Source organism: Cricetulus griseus, chromosome 5 (genome assembly GCF_003668045.3).
Source record: "Cricetulus griseus strain 17A/GY chromosome 5, alternate assembly CriGri-PICRH-1.0, whole genome shotgun sequence".
Taxonomy (NCBI): Eukaryota; Metazoa; Chordata; class Mammalia; order Rodentia; family Cricetidae; genus Cricetulus; species Cricetulus griseus.
In genome coordinates, this window is record NC_048598.1 from 113,618,495 (window position 1) to 113,632,921 (window position 14,427).

Below are 14,427 nucleotides of genomic sequence, written 5' to 3' on the forward strand. Positions count from 1 at the left end.
AGCCTTGGGTGTTTGTTAGTCTCCAGGCAGACACTCATCACATCACAGCCATCTTTCTATCTCGCAGTACGGCCTAGCTTCAGGTTTCATACAGAGAGCAGTTTGCTCAGGGGATGTTGGATTAAAATGGTTGAAAAGCTGGAAGTCATGGAATTTGTTCCTGTCACCATCCGGGATCATTGTAGTTTGAATTTCACCGTGGAACAAACATGAAAAGATTATTTCCTCACCTTTTATTTAGGAAGTCCTTTGGAATTGTTTATGGTGAGATGATGAGAAACATAAAGAAAAATATCATATTGTACAGTCACTCTGGGTTTTCAGAATCATTTGGACTTTTAATAAGTGGCCCATCCTGATATCTGAGCAGGGTGTTGTGCTGTTCTGTAATGTGGTGCTGCAGGAGCTTGAGAACCAGAGACTGTGAGGGCCCAGCACGTGCCTACTTTAAACCAGATCAGTTACACCGAGGGAACAGTCCTCACCTTGTGTTATTTTGTTAATGGCCCTCTACTTCTGTACCTGCTTATATTTAGTAAAATGAGTTGATAGCAGAGGTTCTCATGGATTGCCTGTCCTGAATGATACACAGGAGAGCTTTGGGCTGCTAGTGCTGTGATGTAAGGTTTATGTGTCCTTCAACTCCATATAATTTACTACTTTTTTGAGAGGCTAATAATTCTTGGCTGCAACACCTATAGCTAGTCTCTGTACACATCACCCCGTCACCATCTAGCCAGCATCCTCAGACCTAGTTTTAAATTTAAAATAACTATAGCACACTCTAGATGATGTTAACATTTTCAGAATATTAGGTTGATACCTCATTTCTATGAAGTCATTTTCTAGAGCCTTCTACTATAACCTGAAGCTGAAGGATATGTTTTTGGGCATTGCTGGCTCTGGGATATTTGTAAAGCAATATCCCTTTTGATGCTTTATCATCAAAATAGGAACAAGAAATGCTTTTATACCACTTGGTTATTGTGAGCACATGACTTTGCAAATCCTCAAATGAAAAGCAGATGTAAAAAAAAAAAGCATCAAACAGGTAAAATATTCAGGAAATTAAGAACTGATACCTTTAAAAATAGGCTCTGTCTGGAGGAAAAGCCTCTAACAGAATTTGGCAAGTTCAGTGGTGTAGATGTCTAGGTCTTCACTACTTTCAAATGAGGCATGACTGGGCAGGGGTGGGGTCGGAGGGAAAAGAGCAGGATTGTCTCCTGAGGGCCTGGGAGCAGACTCTAGGCATCACTTACACCTTCAGGAGAAGTTTCCTATTCACCTGCACTTTTTATAGGATATAAAGTAAAGTAAAAAGCAGTCTTCTGAAACTTAAAATTGTAATTGAGCAATTTTCCTGATGAGAGACTTTATTTTGTAAATTTATTTTGGGGCTGTGAATACAGGATTGCTCATAAAAAAAAATCAATTCCTTTGTTAATTCAAAGTGGCATCAGGTCTTAGCTGAATTTTGTGGAGGAAATAAAATATAGATTTTGTTTAAGACTCTCAAAACTTGTTTCAGGAAGTTGTTTCTAATGATTGTATTCCTACAAACCTAATTAGTCATGGGTACGAGACATAATAATGGGGGAGGCACTGCTGCCGTGTAGCTCAGATAGAGAGAGAGCTTGACTAGTGTGCATGTGTGTTCCATGCATCCCAGTACCAACCTCAAAGGAAGAGCAAGCACATACATGTTGAGTGTTAAAGCATGTATTTTAAACAGATTATATGAAATGGCTTGTCAATTGTTAAGTGACTGGTAGGTGTGTCAAGTTACAGCTGAGGCTTGTGTTCAGGTGTTTTTTTAAAACCTATGGCAGCATTCCTGTTGAGAATTCGGATGTTAGGAAGACATCCTGGGTTCAGGTGCTCTGTCTTCTTCTATTTACAGGATACCTGCATATGTTACTAGTTTCTAACGGCTTGAGTTTCAAAACAGGAGTGAATAGCGCATGATAGCACCTTCCTGCTCAGGGTGTTGAGAAGATAGAGGGGGTAAAACTGTTGCTGAAACTTGAAGTCATGTATGGTGATACCTCCTCCAAATCTTCTTGTTCATGATTGTTTTGCTTCTCCTTGGTCTTTGTGTTTCCATATAAATTTTAAGATTGTGTGTGTGTGTGTGTGTGTGTGTGTGTGTGTGTGTGTGTGTGTGTGTGCCCGCTTGAGGGCCCACATATATGTATCTTTTAAAAGTTGAGTTTGATGACCACCCATAGTGATCCAAAGAAGGATGGCACCAAAGAACGTGTCACACAGGATGGGGAAAAGCTCCAAGGCCTCAGCCACACACAATGAACTGTTACAGGCAATGGAGTAAAGGTGGGGGCAGGAGGGACGGTCCTCCCCAGGGAAGACCATACCAATTACTTGTCCAGTGCCAAACTTTGAGCCCCGAGAACACACACACACACACACACACACACACACACACACACACACACACACACACAAGTAACATTACATGGCCTCATTTAGGAATATATATGTATATACAAGTATATACAAGATTTAGGAATATATATGTATATACAAGTATATACATGCATGCAATAACAGTTAGTGAAAAAAAGGCCATGATTTGGCCAAGAGTGGGGAGTGGTATTTTGGGAGGTTTTGAGAGAGGAACGGGAAGGGAGAAATGTAACTAAATTATAATCTCAAAAAAATGAATGAAAAAAATGTTGAATTTGGTTATACCCAAATAAAGGGAGATCAGAATGGACTTTATTATACTACTGGACATGAACAGCTTATTCTTTTTATGTCCTATGAGAGTATCAATGTTACATTGTATGAGAAGTATGTGAATCTTTCCTAAAATCCAGGAGGAGGAAGAAGGAAGTTAAGCCCCTTTGTCGATGAGGAAACTGGCCAGTGGAAAGCATCATCTTGATGTGTCCCTTTGGGGATCTTCTCTAGTAATGCCATTCTTGCTCACCAGTTAGCCTCCTCTCTTTTTGCCAAAATACCCAGGAAGTACTTCTGTTTCATTGACGCCAACCTGACTGTCTTCTCAGGTGTTTTTTTTACCAGTCATATCTGTCATCTTCAGCACCTTATTGTGGAACCTTTCACTTAGTACATGTTTGAGGTATACTGAATCCATGCAAAGAACGTTTGCTTAGTACTCGATGTCTGTGTATGAACAAGAGCACTAAACTCTTGCGGCGCTTTCCTCGCTGCCACAGTGTGGATTATGTGTGGTGTCATTCAGCTGTAGCCAGTCAGCTTTCTCTTTTTCTCCTTGTCTTTACATCAGGCAGAAAGCCTGGAAGATAAGAACCTGGCTAAAGCCCACAGCTGTCAGCTAGAGGAGCTGAAATCCCAGTGTGAGAAACTGACAGAGGAATTAACCCAGAATGAAAATGAGAACAAAAAACTGAAGCATAAGTACCAGTGTCTGAAGGAGCAACTGGAGGAAAAGGTAAAAGTGGAAAGGAATTCCCATGTAAAGTACTTATTTCTTAAAATGTGCTTTTATTTATGCTACTTAACAAATGGTATTCGAAGTCTTATATTGGTGCAGGAAAAAGATAGTTTATTAGAATGCTCTGATTGTTATTATTTCCACTGACCAGTCACACTCTGGGAATTAAATATGTTTACATTTAGGGCTTTCAGAGTACTATCTTGCCTGCCTACCTATGTGTCCTTCCTCCACCCCCCCCCCCACCCCGGTTCCCTCTCTCTCCCTCCCTCCCCTCCCCTTCCTCCCCTCCCCTTCCTTCCCCTCCCCCTCTCCCTCCCTCCCTCCTCTTTTCCTTTCCCTCCTCCCTTCCTCCCTCCCTGCCTTCCCTTCCCTCCCTCCCCTTCCCTCCCTTCCTCCCTCCCTTCTGTTGTGCTGGGATCCCAGGTGTGTGTGGTTACCAGCTGTGCTTCCCTCTTCCGGCCTGCTTTCTTTGACTTTTCTCTAATACTCCCCATACTTACCAATTGTATCTTTTACTAGAGTGTTGTTGCTGTGGATATGATGCTACATGTTCCCCAATTAAAATATGGTGCGAAATGCCTTATATTTCCTCATCTACATTAAGGAAATGCTGTCACAGGGCCAGAGAGATGGCTCAGTGGTAAAGAGAGTTTGCCGCTCTTTCAGAGGACCGTATTTTGGTTCACATCACCCACATTAGGCTGCTCACAAACTGTCTGTAGTTCCAACTCCAGGAGATCCAACCCCTTCTGACCTCCACAGGCATCCGCCATCACAATGTACATACCTGTAAATAAAACAAATCTTTAAAACTGCCGAAACATGTGGTTAGTTGAAGATGTAAAGTTCACTTTGCTCTACTTAATTTAAATGTATCTTAACCTGCCTTGGTTGGTGATATTCCAGGTATGTGTATATTGTCACAGATTCATAGAAATGGAATATCTACCCTAGAACCAAGTTGGAAGAATTAATGGTTTAGTTGCCTGGTGCCCATGGCAGGAACAGATGAGACACAGGGCTATTACTAACCCTTTCAGTCATGAAAACCATATATACACAGTGTCCTTTATTTTTTCTTGTTTGTTTTGATTTTTTTTTAAATTTTTGGAGCCAGCATGTTTCTGCTTTTGGAGTTTTCAGTTGGATTTATTTATTTATTTATTTATTTATTTATTTTTTGGTGCCTTGGGAATAGGAGCGAAGTCCAAACACAAGAGTCACTCATGACACATACTTCTTATGTGTGGAACCTGAAAGGAATTTTGCGTTTAATTTGACTGTGATTTGGTTGCAAATCATTTCATGAGGTCAGATGTGGAATTTTTTCACTTGTGACATGTTGCTCTGCTCAAAAGCTATGACTTTCTGATTTTTTCAGATTTTGTACTGTAACGATAAATCTTTCCACCATGCCGCCCGAGCCCTGCTGCGCCTGAAATAACACACAGAGTCTTATATTAGGTACAATGCTGCTGGCCAATGACTAAGATTTCTTATTTGCTAGCTCTGTCTTAAGTATCACCCATAACTATTAATCTATATATTTTATAAACTTATCTTATTGAGGACGCTGGCAGAATGCATCCTGTCTTCTTGGCGATCACATGGTGATTCTCCCTCTCCTATATTTCCCAGAATCCTCCTCGACTCCTATTCTCACCTAACCTGCTTCCCTATTGGCCAACAGTACTTTATTTATCAATCAATAAGACAAACATATACACAGAAGAACCTCTCCCATGTTGTACTTTTGGATTCAGAATGTTCAGTCTAGTCAAGTCATGATGGTGTGTTAACAATGCAGAGAAAAGATGGTCCCGGAACTTTAAAGTTAAGAACATATAGGCAATATGTCTTCCTTGGTGTGTGTGTGGGGATTAGATGAACCAGATGGATATATGGCCATATTTGCTGTGGGTAGAGAGGAATCACACCTAGGTTATCTTTTCATACCTAGGATGAGGCACAGAGGTCTGACACATAGTAGGTAAGTTCCAGGCATACGTATGTGCACATACACATAGCAAGGTCAGATGGGAAAACAAAAAAATAGGATAGAACAAACAAACAAGCAAACAAACCTGCTGTGGTGAAGGAAAGGCTAAGGACTAAATATCCTGTAGTTACTGCTTTAGTGGCACTGGGACTTCCTTTGACTATGTTGTCACCAAAAGGGAAGCCTTTACTTAGCAGTGGTATTCTTGCTTGTCCATCTTCAACATTAACAGAAACATGCTGAAACACTCTCTCTTTCTCTCTCTCTCTCTCTCTCTCTCTCTCACACACACACACACACACACACACACACACACACACACACCTGCATGCACACACATACACTATTTTTTTTTGCAGATTATTTTATTTGAATTAGAAACAAGATTGTTTTACATGATAATCCCAGTTCCCTTCTCCCTCCTGTCCTCCCCTACCGCCAACTCCAACTAAAACCCTACCTATCACATATCCTTTCTGCTCCCCCTGGATGGTGAGGCCTTCCATAGGGTGTCACCAGAGTCTATCGTATCCTTTGGGATAGGGCCTAGGCCCACCTCCATGTGTCTTTGCTCAGGGAGTATTCTTCTATGTGGAATGGGCTTCCAAAGTCCACACCTATGCTAGGGATAAGTACTGAACTTCTTACAGGAGGTTCTGTAGATTTCCGAGGCTTCCTTACTGAAACCCATGTTCCTGGTGTCTGGATCAGTCCCATGCTGGTATCCCAGCTATCAGTCTGGGAGCAAGAGTTCCCCGATGTTCAGGTTAGCTGTTTCTGTGTTTCACCAGCCTGGTCTGGACCCCTTTGCTTTTCACTTGTCCTTCTCTGCTTCTGAATTCCAGTCCAGTTCAGTGATTAGTTGTGGGTGTCTGCTTCTACTTCCACCAGATGCTGGTTGAGGGCTATCAGGTGCATATAAGTCAGTCATCAATCTCATTATCAGGGGAGGGCATTTAAGGTAGCCTCTCCTCTGTTGCTTGGATTTTTATCTGGTGTCATCTTTGTAGATCTCTAGACATTTCCCTAGTGCCTGATTTCTCTGTAAACCTAAAATGTCTCCCTCTATTATTGTATCTCCATTCTTGTTATCCTCTATTCTTCGTCTGACTCAACTTTTCTGCTCCCTCACGTCCTCTGCATCCCTCCTCTTCTCCCCTTCTCATTCTTCTAGCGCCCCCCCTCTTCCCATGCTCCCAATTTGCTCAGGGGGTCATGACCCTTTCCCCTTCTCCCCAGGACCAAGTATGTCTCTCTTAGGGTCCTTGTTTACTACCTTCTCTGCCAGTGTGGATTGTAGGGTGGTAATCCTTTACTCTATGTCTAAAATCCACATATGAGTGAGTACATATCCTGTTTGTGTTTTTGTGATTGGGCTACTTTACTCAGAATGGTTTCTTCTAGTTCCATCCATTTTCCTGCAAATTTCCTGCAGATTCCATTGTTTTTTTTTCCCGCTGAGTAGTTCTCCATTGTGTAAATGTACCACATTTTCTCTATCCATTCTTCGATTGAGGGGCATCTAGGCTGCCTCCAGTTTCTGGCTATTACAAATAGTGCTGCTGTGAACATCATTGAAGAGATGTCCTTGCTGTGTGAATGTGCTTCTTTTGGGTATATGCCTAAGAGTGGAATTGCTGGATCTTGTGGTAGACTGATTCCCATTTTCTCGAGGAGTCGCCATACTGATTTCCAAAGTGGCTGTACAAGTTGGCACTCCCAACAGCAATGGAGGAGTGTTCCCCTTTCTCCACATCCTCTCCAGCATAAACTGTCATTGGTGTTTTTGATTTTAGCCATTCTAATAGGTATCTCAGAGTTGTTTTGATTTGCATTTCCCTGATGGCTAAGGATGCTGAACACTTTCTTATGTGTTTTTCAACCATTTTAGATTCCTCTATTGAGAATTGTCTATTTAGTTCTGTACCCCACTTTTTAATTGGATTGTTTGGTGTCTTGGAGACTAGCTTCTTGAGTTCTTTGTAAATTTTGGAGATCAGCCCTCTGTCAGATGTGGGGTTGGTGAAAACTTTTCCCAATCTGTGGGCTTCCATTTTGTCTTGGTAACTGTGTTCTTAGCCTTACAGAAGCTTCTCAGTTTCAGGAGGTCCTATTTATCAATTGTTGATCTCAGTGTCTGTGCTACTGGTGTAATGTTTAGGAAGCGGTCTCCTGTACCACTTAATTCAAGGGTATTTCCCACTTTGTCTTCTAATAGGTTCAGGGTGGCTGGGTTTATGTTGAGGTCTTTGATCCATTTGGACTTAAGTTTTGTGCATGGCGATAGACATGGATCTGTCTGTAGTCTTCTACATGTCCGCATCCAGTTATGCCAGAACCATTTGTTGAAGATGTTCTCTTTGTTCCATCATATAAATTTGGAATGTTCGTCAAAAATCTGGTGTTCGTAGGTGTGTGTTAATATCAAGGTTTTCAACTCTATTCCATTGGTCTATCTGTCTATTTTTGTGCCAATACCAAGCTGTTTTCAGGATTATAGCTCTGTAATAGAGCTTGAAGTCAGGGATGGCGATGCCTCCAGAAATTCCTCTATTGTACAGGGTTGTTTTGGCTATCCTGGGTCTTTTGTTTTCCCATATAAAGTTGAGAATTGTTCTTTCAAGGTTTGTGAATAATTGTGTTGGGATTTTGATGGGGATTCCATTGAATCTGTAGATTGCTATTGGCAAGATTGGCAATTTTACTATGTTGATCCTACCTATCCAAAAGCATGGGAGATCTTTCTATTTTCTGGTATCTTCTTTAATTTCTTTCTTTAGAGACTCAAAATTCTTATGGTACAGGTCTTTCACGTTTTTGGTTAGTGTTACCCCAAGGTATTTTATGTTGTTTGTGGCTATTGTAAAGGGTGATGTTTCTCTGATTTCTTTCTCCACCAATGTGTCATCTGTATATAGTATGGCTACAGATTTTTTTGAGTTAATCTTGTATCCTGCCACTTTGCTGAAGATGTTTATCAGCTGTAGGAGTTCCCTGGTAGAGTTTTTTGGGTCACTTATGTAGACTATCATATCATCTGCAAATAGTGAGAGTTTGACTTCTCCCAGAGGAATAGAAATCTAATAAAAAGTGGGTTCCAAATCACAAGGAACTATCCACAGGGTCAAGTCCTCATTCACTTTTCGCATGCATGTTTGGTGCCTGGTTTTCTGGCATGCTCCCTCAGATGCAGAGAGAGCTGGCCACACACTTAAAAAATGTGCCAGTGATAAGCTCAGAAAGTAAGTCTTAATTAGCTCCTTGACTTTGTGCTCAGGCATCACCTGGCAGCTTTTCTTGCCTCAGAGGAGGGTCTGGAAGAATGGGTGAGTCATACTGGGGCACACTTTGGCATCACAGCAGGGAACTCCAAGCAGGTGCTTTCTTATGGGCACACTTGGTCTTTATCTGCCCAGGCATCTATCCACATATTCCCCACTCTTTCTGGCCAAAGAATGAGGAGGTGACAGTCTTCTTGTAGTCACAGTTCAGTGACTGTATTCAGTCTGCATTCTTGCTCAAAATGTCTGTCATCTTAAGGGTGAGAGGAGATTGAAATCCATCTCCCTTTCAGCCAGCATTAGACTCTCCCTCCAAAGAAGCTCAGAAATGAACAAGAACAGCTTGCCTATCTGGATCCAAGGTGCAGGACTTTCAAATCCCATCCACTGTATGCCCCAGGTCTCCAGGTAAAACAACAAAATAAACAGTAAACAATAAAACTGGACCCAAGGTAAACAGAATAGTTAGAGTAACAGCCCAGTAGCACACCGCAAATCCAGCATACATTCCAGAAGGCGAGAGGGACATGCAGCAAGCTGTAGCCCCAAGTCACAGGCTAGGGCACACATTGACTCTGAAGGCTACAGCCAGGCCTGCAAGATTGTGCTTTCTTTATTCTCTCTATTTCGGTTTTTAGGTCTTGAACTGTTTCCTTGAGAGATTTGTTGATATCTTGTATTTTTTGGTTTGTTTTTTCTTCCATTTCTTTAAGGGATTTTCTCATGTCCTCTTTGAGGTCCTCTATCATTTTCATGAAGATGTGTTTAAGGTCATTCTCTTCTGCTTCATCTGCATTGTGATGTTCAGGTCTTGCTGGTGTATGGTTCCTAGTGTCCGGTGGTGTCATATTGGTTTTTCTGTTGTTGAATGTGCTTTTACATTGTCCTCTTCTCATTCTTTCTTCTGGTGGGTGTAGCAGGAGTCTCTTCCTCTCCTGGTGGGTATGGGACCAAGGTTCCCTTCTGGTAGATGCAAACAGTTCCAATACTCTGATGTCTGTCCTCTTGTTGTGGATGGAGGTGGCCCTGTTACTGGGGCCTTGGCAGTGTCTTGGTGTGTTGGATCCTGCCACCCCGCCGCGGAGTTCGGATCCAGTGAGCAGACCCCTGGCGTCAGATGTTTCCGTGAAGGGCTGCTGATCCAGAACCGGAAACAGCCCTGGCCTATCTGGGCCAGTGGATGGAGGCTGGATTGGGCCGGTAGATGGAGGCGCAACTTCCCCTGGGGCCTCGGCAGTGTCCGGTTGTGTTGGATCCCGCTGCTGAGTTCGGATCTGGTGCCGGTGAGCAGACCCCTGGCATCAGATCGAGTTCACACATACACTTTTATACATCTTTTGAAATATAATTTTTTTGTGTCCTTTCTTTTAGCTGATTTATTCTCCAAAGATATGGTAAAAAAACGCTAAGACTGCATTAAAATTCCCATAAAGCATTAGCAACAGTGCTAGAGTACCATGGATGGGTGGGGGAGGATTGCTGCAAGTCTGTGTGCACCAAATATCTACCTTCCATGTTTCTTACTCATATATTTAGTAGTGATGTCATGTATTAAAATGTACTTTCTCTGGCATCTGATTGTTATTTTGTCTAGTGTTACTTTTATGTTTTTCATGATGGGGGAACAAGTATTGTTTAACCCACAGAATGCTTATATATGCATTTCAGACTTTTATTAAGCTTATTGTCAAGGAACATGCTCTTTTGAAATGTTATAGAATTAGTTTTTTTCTATGCATACTGTCACTAAATTTTATTATTCCTTTTGCTTCAGTTTTATAGGAAAAAGTTCATTTCTTCCATTGTTGTAAAATGATCTGTTTGATGTTAACCTTTTGATTGTTCTGGCATTTATCTCAAAATTCATAATAGTGTTCATTATATCTGAGACATATTTGTGTTGGTTTCAGTACCATAGGGGATCTACCAGAGTTAGTGGGTAATTATATCGGTTTTGCTCAGCAAGTAAGCACAGTGTTTCCACATTGAAAGCTTAAATGTCTGAAGTATGCAGCACTGTATCTGATCCAATTTTAAAGTCATATTCTTTTTTTCTTTGTTTTCTATTATTTTTATTTTATTAATTTCAACCCTGGGTTTGATTATTTCTTTTTTAAATTTAAATTAAAAAACAATCTTATTTTATATACTGATCCCAGTTCCCTCTCCCTGTTGTCCTCTTGTGCCCGCCACCAAGCCCCTATCCCATCTTCCATCCACTCCCCAGGGAGGGTAAGGCCTCCCATGGGGGATCATCAGTCTGTCACTTCATTAGAGGCAAGGCCTAGCTAGGCCCTCCTACCATGTGTCTAGGCTGAGAGAGTATCTCTCCATAGAGAATGGATTCCCATAGTCTGTGCATTAGGGATAAATACTGGTTCCACTGCCAGAGGTCACATAGACTGCTCTGGCTTTCCAACTGATACCTATGTTCAGGGGGCCTGATTTGGTCTTATGCTGGTTCCCCAGCTGTCAGACTGGGTTATGTGAGCTTCCATTTGCTTAGGTAATCTGTTTCTGTGGGTTTCCCCAGCATACTCTTTGCCCCTTTGCTTATCACTCCTCCCTCTCTACAACTGGATTCCAGGAGTTCGGCTCAGTGCTTATCTGTGGGTGTCTGCTTCTGCTTCCATCAGCTACTGGGTGAGGGCTCTAGGATGACATTTAAGGTAGTCATCAGTCTCATCATAGGGGAAGGGCATTTAAGGTAGCCTCTTCACTATTGCTTAGATACTTAGTTGGGGTCATCCTTGTGGATCCCTGGACATTTCCCTAGTGCTGGATTTCTCTTTAAAACTATAATGGCTCTCTCTATTAAGGTATCTCTTTTCTTGCTCTCTTTATTCCTCCTTCGCCTCGATGTTTCTGATGCCTCATGTTATATTCTGGTTTATGAATGATGCCATTACTCCTTCTAGAGTCTTCAGAGTGATGAGGTAGATTGTGTAGCTTGTTTAAGAAGATGGATTTTGATGTTTAATGTAATGCTTGTACAATATTTTAGAAATAATTAGGTGCTTAAAATTATTACAATATTTAATAGATTATTATGTTTATACTATATTCTTTTTCTTTTCCCTTTCTTTGTACATTTTCCCCATGTTGTCAAATAACATATCCTATAGTTGATTCAGACACATTCTTAGCCCATGAGAAAAATAGTGCCAAAATGAAAGAAATGCTCATTGTTATTTTTCTAATTTCAACACAAACATCAGAAGGACATTTATTTTCATTGTTAGCGATTTTCTTTACCGATTCCTTGTATTTCAGCTATACAAGAAAGTGAGAAATTATATGGGGTGGAAATTATATATTATTCTTGAGTATTCTAACTAGAATTATTACATCCGTTTCTACCTCCTCGCTACCCATACCTGGAGGAAATTAGCTATTCCTACCACCATCATTTTCCATTTCTCCTTTAATAGTTGTACCCAGATACACTACCCTCAGGAGTTGCTGTCACATGCATACCTTTGATTAGTTAGATTCAACAATGTTGAAGTTCTTCCAGTTCGTTTTTATATACCACAAAGTCTGTGTGCTAGCATTGCTGTTTATTAGGTAATGGTGGGCCAGAGGCAAAGGTGCTGTTGCCTAAAATATTATAGGACTCAGCTTACCCAGTGTCTGCCTCTGTCCTTTGGAAGTAGGAGGTACGGTGAGCAGTCCTGTTCTTGGCATTCTATGAGACTTGGTAGGAACCTTCTCTGGTCTGTTGGCGATGTTACAGTTTATCTGAGACGCTCAGCTATCTGAAGCAATATTTGCTTATTTCAGTAGCAGGCCTGAGCTGTCTGCACAGGACCTTGATTTCTGCTATTAGTTCTTTAGGAATGAAATTAATATCAATGAAACTGTCAGGAAATACTTTAAGGTCACAGACCGTGAGCCACCGAAGGAATGGTGGCACATGGGAACTAAGTGCTGCTGCATCCGATTCATGGAAGTGTGGTTTTTGTTCCTGTGAAATGCTCTATTTAAATCATTGGTAAAGTGAGGCCTGGCTATATTGGACAAAACACTGGAGGTAGGTATTAATGAAACCTGTCAAATGATAATTACCATTTATATTTCTGCATATTCTCAGTGTTGGACTCTAAAACTGAGAAAATATAACGACTTGCCTGGCATTGTCTTCGAAGCAGGGTGAGAGAGTAGGACACCAATTCTCTGCATTTTCTCCTTTATTTAGTGCCACTAAAATGAATCAGGTTTGTGTCCTTTCATGAAATTGTAGCATTGAATCTCATTAACAACATTCAGCTATTTTTGTTTTACTTTGATATGTTTTGGAATGAAAACAATTATTGATTTTTGTTAGAAAAACCTAATTAAAACCTGAAATTTCCATGTAGAATGTATCTGTGAAAGGCAGAAGTGAATGAGTATGTCAGATCTCTGTGCTCTGGGGATGTAAAGAGGAAAAGAGGGTCGATGTCAGTGCTTGCACAACAGAGATGATAAGCACTGAGGTAATATGTTTCTCAGTTCGATTCAGTCAGTTCTCAATGTGTGTATACTTATCTAAATGTGTTATAGACAATAAAAACATTCAGTGTTATCTGTCAGTTAAAAATTATAGCTTGTTTCTATTTTGGCATCTGCTTAGATTGCTTTTTAAAATAATTTGTTTATTCTTTTAAATTTCATTTTACATTCTATCCACAGTTCTCCCTCCTCCACCCCACCCCCCCTATTTTTCCCCCAAGCCTACTCCCAGTCCTCACAGGTAAGGGCTCCCATGAGGACTCAATAAGTCTGGCACAATAGGTTCGGGCAGGGCTAAGCCCATCTCCCGTGCATTAAGGCTGTACATGGCATCCATGATTACTGTTTTTTTGATTTTGAAAAAATATATGACTTTGAGATGTGTGTTCTGTACAGTACTCATGACTTTGCATAATCACACCTCTTGCTTTTGACTTGGCATCAGGAATAAGGTCTTGATTTCAAAGTTTTCTAGAAGAATGAGGATAAAGGAAATCATATGAGCTACTGACTGCTATCATTTACTATATCATGATTTGGGCTACTTTAAGCATGCTCTTTACTTTCTTTGGTATTTTAAGAACTTTTTAAAGTTTGTATTTTATAATTTCTGTAAGTAGGAAAAAAGCTAAAGTCACCATATATTAACTAGATAGCATCTTAAGTTAGATAAATCAGTGGTTCTCAGCTTGTGGGTTCCAATCACATAGCAGATATCCTGCATATCAGAGATTTACATTACTATTTGAAACAGTAGCAAAATTACAGTTATAAAGTAGCAGTGAAATAATTTAATGGTTGGGGTTACCACAACATGAGGAACTTTATTAAAGGGTCACAGCATTAGGGAGATTGAGAACCACTGCTCTAAATAGTAAAGGTTTCGAGGAATTTTTGTTAGATTCCTGTCCTTTTCAAAAGAACAAGTTAAGCGACACTGACAAAAATATTTTGCCCTGGTCACTTTTTGAATAATTTGTTATTTGTTTGTTGTTTGAATAATTTACTTTTAATTGGATGATTTGTTATCAAGCTAATGTAGCCTTTGACTTTGACAAAGAGTTGACTGATCCAACATATGGATGACAAAATATGTCAAGTTATTGAGAAAACAGATCACGATGCAAAAGTGAAGTGAGCATACGCTCTGAAGGCCAAGGACACATTCATCCATGTAGCCGTGGCTGAGGAATGGGCAAGAAATCAGG

At 40.7% G+C, this 14,427-nt stretch overlaps 1 protein-coding gene across 12 annotated transcripts in view; it reads left to right on the top strand.

Annotated features, from left to right (window-relative positions):
- The window catches only part of Cep128 (centrosomal protein 128), a 337,460-nt gene that overhangs the window by 121,497 nt on the left and 201,536 nt on the right, over positions 1-14,427 (top strand). For all 12 annotated transcript variants that reach the window (XM_035445124.1, XM_035445118.1, XM_035445117.1 and 9 more), the window contains one exon: positions 3,275-3,439. In XM_035445124.1, coding sequence (XP_035301015.1) covers positions 3,275-3,439 — 165 coding nt within the window. The remainder of the gene's footprint in view (positions 1-3,274; positions 3,440-14,427) is intronic.